General features: G+C 41.1%; 1 protein-coding gene across 1 annotated transcript; it reads right to left on the reverse strand.

Moving 5' to 3' along the window:
• Positions 1–416: 416 nt before the first annotated feature.
• SDE2 (SDE2 telomere maintenance homolog) lies at positions 417–13,172 on the reverse strand. Its single transcript, XM_081039268.1, has 7 exons — positions 13,016–13,172; positions 8,782–8,899; positions 7,680–7,791; positions 7,179–7,348; positions 6,359–6,473; positions 4,164–4,668; positions 417–1,915 (listed from the first exon to the last, which is right to left on the reverse strand). The coding sequence occupies exons 1-7, from the start codon at positions 13,133–13,135 to the stop codon at positions 1,694–1,696; spliced, it is 1,362 nt and encodes a 453-aa protein (XP_080895394.1). The 5' UTR covers positions 13,136–13,172; the 3' UTR covers positions 417–1,693.
• Positions 13,173–13,729: the final 557 nt, after the last annotated feature.

The following is a 13,729-nucleotide window of genomic DNA, read 5'->3' on the forward strand; positions in this document are numbered from 1 at the left end:
CATGAGGACACACTGGAAAAAGGATTAATCACAAATAAATCAATTTGAGGGATCAGAGGAAATGCATCCCTATGAAAGAGAAATGGAGAAGATATATACAAGTCGTTAAAGCATAGGCACACTGAGTTTCAAGACAACACATCTATAAAACAGAAGCAAGCATGAAGAGCAACTAATCTGAGTGTGAGAAAGATCTAAAGGAGAAACCCAATTGTTGAATTGACAAACACAAGAGGAGGGGCAAACAGCAGATTGGATGTGAAAGAAAATGAGGTCCCATGGGAACAGAGCAGAGAATAAAAGCGATAATCAAATAAGTAATAGGAAAATAGTGGTCTAAAATAAAAAGCCTAGTCTTCAGACCTCAAAAGGGTTCACCCAATACTAAGAAATATTAAGGAAGAGATCACACCTAGAAACAACCTGGTGACATTTTTTTATTTGAAGGATAAAGAAAAAATATAGAAATGTCTAATGAGAAAAACACATTGTATACAATAAAAAAGAAACTCAAAACAGGCATAAAGCTTTTCTTCTGAAATACTATCTGCCAGAAAACAATAGCAAATATCTCTTATTTTGAAAGGAAAAGACTGTACACCGAGGATTTGACAAGACAACAGAAAAATACCAGATTATGCAAGGATTCAGAAAATACACCAGCCATATATTCTATTCAAAAAAAAAAAAATTACTCTAAGAATACCATAGAAGACAAAAAATGAAAATAAGTTAATAATTGGACAGAGCATGTAGCAGAATGATTCTTGGGCCCAAATAAAAACTTGAAGCATTACGAAAAAAGGAGGGGAGGGAAGTTGACATACAGTTTAAAAAACTGGAAACCAGGAAAAACAGAGTGACGTCTCTATAAGGTTTCTATCATCATATAAAAAGACAAGGGTCCAAAATATTCCTGAAAGAATAAAGAAAAAAATACATTTCTTTTTGAAACGTTACCTTTTTCTGTAGACATGTAAGATCAAACGCAAAATTTGTACCACTCTCAGGAAGATGAAACTGAATGTGGAGCATATGTACTTCACTCAATCTGCAAAACCCCGCCCCGACCCTGGGACCTACAGCTGGCACATGGCAGCATAATTTGGGCTCACAATGTGTTTTCTTCCTCTAAGACTTTAAGTCCTGTGATCTCTTTCAACAGACATTTGATTTCTTAAATCACTATTTACTACCTGATTTTACTCAAGACATTTCACTGAATAGCTGCTTCCTGTGGGACAACTATCCATCTATGTACTCCAGTGCAGGGAACCATGGCAGTGGCTTTCTCCCTTTGAGAAACACCATTTGAAAACTCAGATGAAAAAGTTACCACTGCAGCTCCTGCAGACTTTCAAAAGAAGGGACTATTACGAAAAACTTCACGTCCACAAATCTGACAACTTGAGTCACATGGACAATTCCTTGAAAATATAACTTTCCTAAATGACACAAGATGAAACCAAACATCTGAATAGCTTCATAATTACTGAATTCGTTATTTAAAAAAATCTTCCCACAAAAACGTCAAGCTCAGCTGGTTTCACACCTTAATTCCGTAACTGTAATCGTGAAAAAGAGGATAGTTAGAATTGGGTTCTAACAGCTTTAATATCAACAGGCATAATGGCCACATGTCAGGTTGTAAGGGCTAGACTAGAAAGAAAGAGGATATCAGTTCTGACGAAATTCATTTCTTCTTCCCTTTTGAAGGCTTGGCAAACAGTGCTGGGTCTATGTGTTCCTTCGCCAGTCCCCTGACAGAGAAGAGTCTTGCTGCTCGCTCCTGGAGCGTGCCCCCACATTTCAGCCCTCGGGCTGTGAGTTCACACTTGAGCTTCTCCAGACCCAGCAACTCCATTTCTGCAACCGAGGTGAATGCCAGTAAATCTACAGATTCCTGACCAATATCCTGAGAAAAACGAAACAAAACACAAAGGAAATCTGTAAAATAGGCTCCTTTCTCTGCATGGAACTGTCAACCACGTTCTATTTCCAAGGAATTTGCAGTTTTTTTGCCTTATCTTGCTAGTGAACTTTAATCATCATCTAAATGTTTTTCTTCCTACCTTCTCATTACACATAATTCATGCTAATTTTCCATCTACATATTTAGAAACAAGCATTCAGAACAGTAACAGAAGTTACAGGATTCCGGAACAGATTCTGAATATTACTTTTTAAATTATTTTCGGATTTTTCCAGCAAAAAGTCAAACAGTAAAATATACGCCGCCTCCCCCCACACTATGACCACAGAAAAGGCAGCAACCCATAAAGCTTAATTTTAATGAGGTTCCCATGCCCGTAAATCTATTAATTTCACACTCTTAATGCTTTCTATTCTAACTGAATAATTAAATTGATTGTCAAATTTCCCACTTATATAACTCACTTTATATAAGTTCCGACTTATATAAATTCAAATGCTATTCAATAGATTTGCAACTGTTCTAGCCACCAAGCATCTTTACAGATTGTGAGACAATTAAACACTTCTGACCATAATGTGGAAATGTTCACATCTAGGAGTTTTTAAAAAATATACTCAAAGAACAAGAATTTTCTCTCACAATAAGTTATTTTTTTTACACATAAAGAGCTCTCGGAACAGGCCCTGTCTTTCTAGTTGATCTTCGTGTAAAAGAAAAAGTCATTTTTTTTAGATTTCTCAGTAAACTTTGGCTTTGCTATCTGTGGCTAAATCCTAAAACACCACGTATGTGTCTTTGGAGAATCACACCTAGTTATTATGAATACAATAGCTACTACAATATTAAGAGAAAAATTTCCACAGTGAAAGCTTAACAACTGAAAGCCAAATCAGGTTTTATTCTATTTTCCTTTATTCATTTTCCTAAGACTTTGGTCACGCTAGGGCTCCTAATATATACAAGTAACATAAAAGTTACATGCTTATAACTCTAAAGGGTCAATTCAAAGCCCTTAACATAAAAAAATTCCACTATCCTCCCTAGAAAGGGTAATTTATGCATTTTTGCTTATTTATTGGGGAGAGGGAGGTGCTAGTTAAATAATGATAGGCTTTGTGTTTATCAAAGGAAACCAAACAGTGTGGGTTTCATCTATTCTAAAAGCAAATCATTAAATCAAAGAGTAAATATTAAAAGATTTTTCTGGGTAGTCAGTCCATGAATGACAGAATAATCCACCATTTGAGGGAAAGCATGCACAATGAAAACCAATTTTCCCCCCTTCTTCCACCTCCCCCCACACTCCACTCCGGTTCAAGCCGCTGTTTCTCAGTCTAGATGTGTAGGACCCAGCTCCCTGGCCCAGGCTGGTGTTATGAGCCTTGCGCTGCCCTGGCTGAGGCAGCCGGTCGGCCGCTCACAGCAGTTATCCACAGCTGCCGGCCACTCACGCGGGCCGCTCCAGGCAGCACACGGTAGCCCACTCACGCCCACCCCCGGCTGCTCACGGCAGCCCAGCTCCACCAGGGAGAGCTGTTGTTCACCATTAGCTATAGAGGGCCGAGCTCACTGGCCCATGTGGGAATCGAACCAGCGACCTCAGCATTAGGAGCACGGCACTCAAACCACCTGAGCCACCAGGCCTGCCCGAAGACCAATTTTTAATAGGCTGATGAGGGACTTAAGATTTAATGATAAATTAAGAAGGAGCTGGTTCTCTTCCATAGGGAAAACCTGCACATACAGCTGACAAGTACTGTTCAAATGGTATCACGTGAAAAAGAGAAACTGAGTAACTAGAGACTTAGTGATAGGAAAATGAGTACTTTCATCAAATCTAAAATGCCATCTATCTTAATATGCCTTACTACTGTATGTATTATCAAGAAAGAATAAATACAATTATGCTATGTGATATACACATCCAAATGCAGAGAGAATTAAAATGTGAAAAACATGAATCTTAGAATTAATGAAATATGGAACCAAGGACACCACCTAGTGGCAAAATAATATAAATTCCAGAGCTAAAAAACCAAAAAACCCTACGGATTTTTGGGGGGACACGGCAAGCTTCACCATGATCTCTCTGTATTTCTGATGATTAAATAGGCTTTTCCACTATTAAACAAGCAGCTGATGGGGAAGAGCACGTTTTTATTTTAATGACTTATTGTGTTGACTAAACTGATCTGGCTTTACACAGCGACCCCTCAGAATCACTTACTGTGTTTCCTGACTGGCTCCCCTCCAGTTTGGCATCAGGAATGTTTTCCCTGCCTTCTCCAGGTACTACGTTGGCAGCTTTTTCCCCATCAGTCATTTCTTTTGTCTCTTTCTCCTCATGCAGTCCAGTCCCAGCGGCTTCCCTTTCTGTGGGTTCTTTTCTGTCTGCCTCCTTTTCCTCCTGGGTTTTCTCTCTTTCTGTAGCCATCTTCCTTTCCACGTATGCCTGGGTAGGGATCTCCCCCAGCTCAGCACACGAGTCTTCTGAAATACCATTCCCAGAGCCAGTGGCGGGGGCCTGTAGTTTCTCTGGTGAGCTGCAGTCTGTCCTTAATCCTGGCACCCTCTGAGAACTGCTGGGAAACTCGACTGCCATCTCAACACCGTCACTGTCATGTTTGGGAACATGGAAGCTCATCCCCGAAGTACTAGGTGCGTCTTCACTGTCATCATCTGAACTCTCAGAGCTGGACCCCTCCACAGTCTCTAGGCCTTCCATGCCCAACCTGTCAGAAACAGAAAGGTTCAACACCATGTCTAGCTTCTACTTCAAAATAAAACAAAGAGCTACGGTTTGTTCAAGGAACAGAGACTGGCACCAACTGTCCTGAACATACCGGAGGATCTCTTTTTATTTGATTTGATTTATTATTTAAGTATAGTTGGCATACAATATTACATTGGTTTTAGGTGTGCAATATAGTGATTTGGCATTGTTATATCATGCAATGTGACCACCCCACTAAGTCTAGTCATCGTCTGTTACCGAGCAGACTTATCACCATATTGTGGACTATATTCCCCTTCATCCTTTTCACCCATCCCTTCCCTTCTAGCAACCATTCTTTTGATCTACTTCTATGAATCCGTTTCTGTTTTGTTTGTTCACTTGCTTTGTTTTTTTGGATTCCACGTATAAATAAAACCACGTATGTTGTCTTTCTCTATAGGATCTCTTAAGGCAAAACTGATTTTACGTAAAGCTTTTTTTCCCACATATTGTATGAATTTCAACTGTTGGAAATTATGAGTTAATATTACTATTAACTGTTGGAAATTAATAAATAGTTTAAAGAAAATCTTATGTTTTATTCACAATCGCTCCAAACTGGAAATTATCCAAATATCTATCAAGTAGAGAATGAATAAATAACTATGGTCCAGCCGTACTATGCAATAATACTTGGCAAGGAAAAGGAATGAACTCCTGATCAATAAAATACCATCGGTGGATCTCAAAAGCATTATGGTAAGTGGACGAAGCCAGACACAAAGGCCATAGGCCATTCTGGAAAAGATAAAACCACAGGAACAAAGATCGCATCCGTGATCACTGGCTCCCAAGGATGGGGGCAGAGGAAGGGAATTAACTGCAAAGGGGCACACGGGAACTTTTCAGGGTGATAGAAATTACATGACTATTTTTTCAAAACCCACAGAACTGTTCAATTAAAAAGGGTGAATTTCACTGTATATACATTATACCCCAACAAGCCTGATTTAAAAAACACTCACAATGCCACTACGCTTTCTCTCAGAAACATTTAATTCCCACTTCAGAAAGAACACACAAAATTCTATGCTGGACTCACAGTTACATGATCTTTTGTTAATAATTATCTTTCTATCCCCAAAGGGGAGGCCAACAAGGAAGCAAGATCCATTTGGACTTATCATTTTCTAGAACACGGCCCAAGGGAACTGAGCTGGTAACCAGAGGACCAATGGGAAGGGCTGGAGAGCTATCAGAAGAATGGGTAAGAAAAAGTACCGTTGTGCTTTTCACCCGCAAGTGCAAAGTGGAGAAGTGGTCTGGCAAAGGGACCAAAGACCTCAACGATGCCTGTTAAAAACCCCAGAGAAAAGAGAACAACTTGGAAAGCGCAGCCTGGGTTTCCACCTGGGATTTCTGACAGTTAACTCTTTCTACACCACATGGTAATTCAAGTCTAAATTTATTTTTATGTGATCTTTCACTCTAAGGAATAATACTGCCCTTTAGATTCGATTAATGGCACTCACAGCAGAAACCATTACTAGTGAGTATAACGTGACAATCATTAAAACCCGAAACACTCTGGAAAATTTCTGAGCTCCCATCAAACATTACTTAAAGATGCGTTATACCAGATAGACAAGAAGGAAATGGAGCATGTCAGTCCTCAAAGATGAATGTGGAATGAAAAGACAACATACCAAAAGCATTTCCTTTTCGCTGCACTCGTTCCTTGGTCTGTTTTGGATGTGTTAGGCCGCTTCCGAGTCTCGCTGATTTCTGCAGATACCACCTTGCTGGAGGCCGCCTGCATACCTGAACAGAAATTTTAAAAACTCAGCGTCTATTATCAGAATTAAGTTTAATCAAAGAAATTGTAAGGAATCTGGATTGCAAAATGAGCTGCAATCTAAAGCTACAGATTCAAATTTCTTAAGATATCAAAAGTTAATATCGTTGAAATGAGATTCATCTCAGATTTACACAGATTTAAAATAATAAGCATTCTGGTGCTAGAACCAGATGTTTAAAGCACCAATGTCCAATTTGTAAACTTTGAAGGTGACAGGTTCAAACCTAGATCTCCCCAAACCTAGTGATTCCTCCCGTGCTCATTATTTGCATGTATTCGAACCCTTGTTATCTCATAACCTTTTTGATGGAAAAGCTTCCTTCTTATTCAATTGTAGCTATAACAGCCCTAGCATAATACTCTGGATTCTAATAAAATAAAAGTAAATGACAAATCATTCTTATTAGAAACTATTAAAAAGAATTGACCTAAAACTGCTGAATTCAGAGCCAAGTATATCAAGCTGTGTGACGGTGTTCTTTTTTTTAGGTATCACAGATATACCGTGTTCATTACTGAGGGGAGAGGTTCGACAGTTTTCATCAGATTCTCGGAGATCTGTAACCCAAAAAAGCTGAAGGACTGCGCTCTGCGTGCAGTGTGGAACAGTCTGGAACCGCTGGCTGCAGGGGTGCCTGCTGACCACACGAAGGAATCCTCCCTCTCACCTTTGAGCACGGAATCCTCCAGACGCTCAGCCATCTCATGGCACTGCTGCTGGTAGTCGGGGCTGGTGAAGCAGTGCCTGGGTTCGGCGAGCTTCCGCTGCAGTCGCTCTAGGCGCTTCTGCTCCTTTTCAGCCTCTCGCTCTGCTTGTTGTTTTACCCACTCAGCCATTCTGGGGATGGGAGAGAGACAGATGGAACTGAGTGGATATATTAGACACACATTTAAGTACATATAAAACGCCCCTCTCCCCAACACATTAGTGCACTCTTGCTCATATTGTGATACTTCCCCAGAGAGGTGTGCCATGCTTACTACTAGCATACTATAATGCACTTAAGACCTGAAGATAATTATTGAACCATGGAAAAGGGGAAATCTGATATCAGTGAATCAGAGCACAAATATTTCAAGGTTACCTTCCTGATAGGCATGGCATGTGTATCATCACAATTGATAGGAAAATATATTTCTGTTTAAAAAAGAACAGATGGGCATCTTACGCTTTTTCATGATTGACATCTCGTAGTCTCCTTCCACTGAGATCCCGGCAAGCTTCTCGATTGGTTGTCTTCTCAATCTGAGCACCAAGTGCTCGGAGCATAGACCCAAAACCTGAGCAAATATGTTTGGAGAAAGCAAGTTAAAAAGTGTTCAAAGATAGCTAAATGCCAAACTTGTGAAAATAGTAATGAATCACAAGATTAAAGGTGATCTCTGATTTCTTTCTTTTTTTTTTTAAAGGAAATGGACATAAAGATTCGAAGTCAGGAACAGATGTAAAATACTGATAACCTTGTTTAACTGCCTGCCTTTTGCCCTTCCTCTTATATTTCTGAAATATTGTACCTGTACCACTGGGATGTTTTAGAGGGTTTTACTCAGGGTCGGAGAACCCAAGATTCCCCGATTAAGAACTTAAAAACTTACATGGTGAGATTTTGCAGTGAGTTTAGAAGGAAAGGCAATTTTAACTGTCACTGGCTAATACGACAAGTTTCATTCTTATTAACACGATTTCAAACAGCAGGACGCTTATAATCTGAGATGTCAGCTGTCTGAAAATCAAACCAAATCACCGTAGATCAGAAAGCTTAGGGATTACATGTCAGTGCATCAGGAGAAAGACTCAGAAAGAACTGTTCAGCTTTTGCCCGTCTAGTTCCTCTTTTCTGAGGTGTGTGACTACAACCAGAACCTTAACCTACCCCACTATGTAAACAGTTGCATTTCATAAGGTAACTTTAGACCTCCCTTGGAACTCCAGGACCTCGACAAATACTTGATAAAAGTAGAGATTGTTTTTACATGCTTTCTTCAGCAAACTGGACAGAATTATCATCACAAATCTTTATCTAATCTTCCCCAAAGCTGTCGAGCCTAGGTTACCTAAGAGCTATCTAGCTGGAGAAGGTGGCAACTGTTATCAGGCGACATCTTCCTCAAAAAGAATAGAAGAAAAAAATATTCAAACCCAGGTAAGTAAAGGATTTCATAAGGTAAACAGGCTGGCGTACTTCAGAGACCACGGAGTTGGTTAATTTAATACATATGGCTAAAGACTGCAGACGTGTCACAGCCAAGCAGACGACAATCATATCCCACCTCCTTTTCCACCTCGGAGTCTGGGCTCCAAACTGTACAAAGCTCCGTGCTGCACTGTGTCATTGATGCTAATGAGAGATCCATTGCACTTCACAAAGAAGCATTCCTCCGGGACATCCTAGAGACAAAGGTGGGTTTTTTTTAATGCTGTTTATGAGACAATACAAGTATCTTGCAGGAAGGGACCTAGCTTATTATCTTTTTGTTACTCCAGTGACAAGCAGGTCATGTTCAATTAATATTTGTTGACTTGAAAAGGAAAACCACTAAAAAAAAATGTCCTTTCATCTGATGGGTACAATTCTGGGTACAACTTTTTCTTAATACCTAATCATGATATGCAGAATTTTTTGTCTTTGGGGTGATAATAAAAATGCTTCTTTTGCTTTCTGTAATAAAAAGTCTGAGTCAAGGTAGAAGACTACAGGACGCAGATCCAGTAACTTTGGAGGTCCCATTTTCTCTGATTTTTTCAGATAAAATCAAGAGTGGACCCCAAGTTTAAAAGTGACAATATACACTGAAAAGTTTAAGTAGGTGTAAGAAGAAGGGAAGGGAGGAGATGACAGTATGGTATTAATACACCTACATAAGCTTTAAGTTTTAGGACCAGCACTTGCCTCTTCTGCTAGTGACCCCAAGTTATAGCTGATCACTGAAGAAGCCTGAATACCCCCAAATTTCAAAATTCTCAGATCAAATGATGAAAAAGAAATTATAAAAATTCTTAAGTCTTTCTGAACAAGTGTCAGGTGCTGTGAAATAAAGACGATAGAGGAGTATTCTCCAAAGTTATATGGAACTTAGGAGGCACACAATTAAATCCCCAATATCAAGAATGAGGAGATCGCTACACCAACAGAAAGAAAAAAATGTATTACTGGTCTCTTCCTGAAGAGGAAACTATGTGCCATACCATACAGCTACTTTAACAGGAACAATTCATTCATTTGACAAATATTAAGTGTCTACTATTTGCCAGGTACTTTTCAGGTGTTTGGATACTACAGAGAATAATACAGTGAATATACAGATTCTGCCTCGTGGAGCTTACCTTCTAGTAGAGTAAACCAAATAATGAACAAACAAGCAAATTATATACTATGTCAAGTGGTGATAAGCAGCGGATAAAGTATGTGGATGGGTGTAGTTGTAATCTATTTTATATGTACAGTTAGTAGTTAGTCAAGGAAAGTCTCTCTGACCAAGTGGCCTTAGAGCAGAGAATTAAAGAAAGTGAGAGAACCAGCCATGTGGCTATCTGGCAGACATCATTCTAGAAAGAGGCAAGAGCAGATCAAAGAACAAGCTTAGAGTATTCAGGGAACAGCAACAGGGTCGTGGCGACGGAGTAATGAGGCCTAGAAACCACTGCAAGGACCTTGGATGTTACTCTGAATGAAACTATTGTAGGGCTTTGAACAAACTGAGATCTGAGTTATGCTCTGAAGGGATCACAATAGTTGTTCAATTGAAAATAAGACTATAGAAGCAGAGAAACCAGTGAGAAGCTATTGTGATAATCCAGGTGACAAATAAAGGCTATTTGTATCAGCGTGGTAGTGACAGCAGGTGATGAGAAATATGAGATTCTGAGGATATTCTGAAGACAGAGGCAACTGAATTTGCCAACGCCCTAGATGAGGGAAGTGAGATCAGTAGAGGAATTAGAGATGATACCAAAAATTTGGTTTGGCTAATGGGAAAACAGAGTTGCCATTTATTAAGAGGGAGAAGGAAGTTTGGGGGAGATAATTAGTCTCATGTTGGATACATTAGTTTGAGATGTCCATCAAGATAGCCAAGTGGAGAGGTCAAGTAAACTGATGGACGTATACAAATCTGGAGTTTGGGGAAGAAATCAAGGCTAGACAGTTACGTTTGAAAGTTGTGAGCATACCAATGGTACTTAAAGCGATGCGAGTGGATGAAATCACCTGGATGGGGCGTGGGGGCCGAGGGAATATCAGAAAAAAGGTCAGAAGACTAAGCCCTGGCCACTCTAAGGTTTAGAGATCAGGGAGATGAGGAGGAAGTAGCAAAAGAGATTGGACAGGAGAGGCCAGTGAAGTGGAAGAGAACAGAGGGTGATGTCCAACAAGTGAGAAAAGTGTATTAAGAATCCACTTAACTGTTTTTAACCATTTGTATATTACAAAGCACTTTCAAGTGCAAAGCATTATGTGTATCTTAGCCCAATGAGCCTAAGGCCACCAGGGACAAACCTGTAGCCCAACGAAGTCAAATTTACTGACTCCATGCAATTAGGGGGACTGCACACCAGAGGAATCATGCGGTGTCTCATCAACAATAACAAAAATAGAGTTTTTATAAGATTTGGGGCAGGGTGGAGTTTAGGGGAAATTTAACGGGGTTTTGAGAGGCTGAAAACAAAGCAGGTCTGTGTGTAAAAGGGGCAACATCAGGTCTAGGACTGTGAAGCAGATAGATTCAGACTCCTGTTTCCTTGGAAACTATAAAGTTAAGATAATTGTGGAAAGTTGTGTTCAGAAACCCCTAATCTGAAGCCCCGCACCTGGGTTGGAAATCAAGAGTGCTGCTCTATATCAAAGTGACTTAATTTTATCAGGCAAGGGTAGGATGCTTCATTCTGACTGATATAATTTCAAACAACAAAGTTTCTTATAGTCTATGATTTTTGAGATCAAGGTCTCTCCATGAATAAGAAAGCTGTAGACTTTCAAAGGAATCATTATTATTATGACATTTCACCACTACCCCCATCGTCCTTGGGAGAAATACTGTTTCCTATTAACTTTGCAGCTGGTTTTATCTGTGTCTCTTATCCCAGCTAGATAAATAGCAGGGCAGATTTTTACTTTCTCCATGGCAGCAAACACTAACTTTATCATGAACTAGAACAGTATTGTTTTAAAAAGCATAGTGTGATAAATGTCTATCACATTGTTTTGTGCACCTGAAACTAATTTAAAAAATGCTAATAAAATAAAAAAAGCATAGTGTACACTTGAGCTATTTTTATTTGTTTCAGTACCTTGTCAAATGCCCTTTTATAAGTCTTGTCTGTTCACACTTAAGATGGTCATGTTTCTTAAGTACCTGGCTGAATCCATTCATTTCTATTTCTTCTTATATAAAATTATTTCTTCCAATACGCCTCTCAAAATTAAGATCCTATTTTTTTCCTGGTGTCAGTTTAGATCAATTATCAGTAAGTTTGAAAACTGTACTCATGAGATAAGCGTTCTCTCTTCAGAGATTAAAGTCCAATTATTTTGGAAATCAGTTCCCCATTCAGATGGTCAAAAACAGTTCTGACAGTTTTTAGACTGCACTGCAGCATACGAAGAAAAATAGGGAAGCTGAAAAACCACATTATTTGCAAACACACACTGCTTTTTCATGGAACCCGTCCCAGTAAAGATCTGGTTTGAACTGCAGTATTAACATGTGTTAAGCTCATAAATAACAAGCAGAGGAAAGAGCCTAAGGAAGCAAGGATGAAGTGTGGTGGTTATAAGGAAAAACAGTACTAGAGCAAGTGCCAATATTAAAATTAGATTCAGGGAGACCACCCAACTCTTTAGATAACTGAATAGGTTTTATATCTCATAGTTGGTAAGAGCTTGCTTGCTTGACGACTGTGTAAACCACACATATACCTTTAGAAGTCCACGAAAGGTTTTCAAAAATATGCATAGACAAATGAGACCGTCAAACGATCAGCGAAAACATCTAAATGACAGGCCCTAAGGACCCATGCCCTCAACAGGAAATGTGAGTCCCTGGCCCCAAACAGTTAGTAACCAGATAAATCCATTTCCCTCCCTGACCATCCTTTGGCCTGGGAGGTAACGGGGATGTTTGATCAGTGGACAAAATGCATGTCACATGACCATAGACTGAATGCAAGGAAAATATAAGGAAATGAGCCTTAAAAGTCATCTGACCCAACTGCCTCATTCACGGATGAAGTAACAGTGTTTTCTGTGGGTCCACACAGAAGGCTGGACGAGGGGCCTGTGCGCGGAAGGGCTTTTCCCCCTTCTATGGGGTGACAAACCAACAATCATCCCAAAACAAGAGCAAAGGAAGGCCTCAGCATCAGTTTGCAGAATCTTAACACTGAGGAACCCTCAGCCTGAAAAAATGAAAACCCCAAAGAACAGACGCACCCCAGACAGACCCTCTCCGCACCCAATCCTGACTCGTCCTCCTCTTTCCCCTTCCTTCCAGGAACCGCGAACCTCACCTGATCTTCGCAGTGTTGGTGGATGAAGTCTCGGACGGAGCATGGGGCCGAGACAGCCCGCACCGCCCTGCAGCCGAAGCCGGGACCACGAATCCACACCAGGGTCACCGTCTCCGCCATTTCACCTAGCCCCGGAAACTGACTCCCTGCGCCTGAGCGCCACGACTGGCCCGGCGCAGCTTGATGACGTTTAGCTCGCCGTTAGGCGCCCCGCCCCTCAGGGCTCCTGCTCGCCCCGCCCCTCCCCTGGGGCGGGTCACGTGAGTCCGGCCGCAAAACCGAGCTGGCGGGGGGAGGGGAACAGGAAGAGCCTGGCGAGGGCCGATAAGACCGCGGAGCACCAGGGCGAGGCGTTGCTAGGGGAAGTTGCTAGGGCGGGGCTCCAGGGACCCTCTATAAAAGGCTGGCGCTGGGTTAGGTTTCTAGCTCTCTGGCTACAGCGATAAGGCTGTAACTAAGCACCGCCCCGTGCCGCAGGCTTTGGCCCTTTTCCTTACATCTGTGCAGTTATTTTTGCGTCGCGGGGATCGTGGCCTGAGAAGGCACTGTTCCCTGGGGGCGTCGGGGAGGCTGCAGTCCCGGAAGTGGTTTGGGGGGGCTGCTTCCTCGGCCCTGGGGAGCTCTCCCGAGCCGAGGGCCAAGGGAAACGACCTCAGGACGTCTCTAAACAACGGCCCCCGGGTGGTTTTTCCTCCCGGTTTACCACGCATCCTC

The sequence above is a fragment of the Rhinolophus hipposideros genome (genome assembly GCF_964194185.1).
Source record: "Rhinolophus hipposideros genome assembly, chromosome: 26".
Taxonomy (NCBI): domain Eukaryota; kingdom Metazoa; phylum Chordata; class Mammalia; order Chiroptera; family Rhinolophidae; genus Rhinolophus; species Rhinolophus hipposideros.

What these genes read in the sequence shown, in the direction of transcription:
- SDE2 (XM_081039268.1), bottom strand. Translation starts at nt 13,135, where the DNA reads ATGGCGGAGACGGTGACCCTGGTGTGGATTCGTGGTCCCGGCTTCGGC. An exon ending in ACTCCGAGGTGGAAAAGGAG is followed by an intron (nt 7,792 to 8,781) that starts GTGGGATATGAT and finishes ATATTTGCTCAG; the next exon opens with GTTTTGGGTCTATGCTCCGA. An exon ending in GGAGCCAGTCAGGAAACACA is followed by an intron (nt 1,916 to 4,163) that starts GTAAGTGATTCT and finishes CGTTTTTCTCAG; the next exon opens with GATATTGGTCAGGAATCTGT.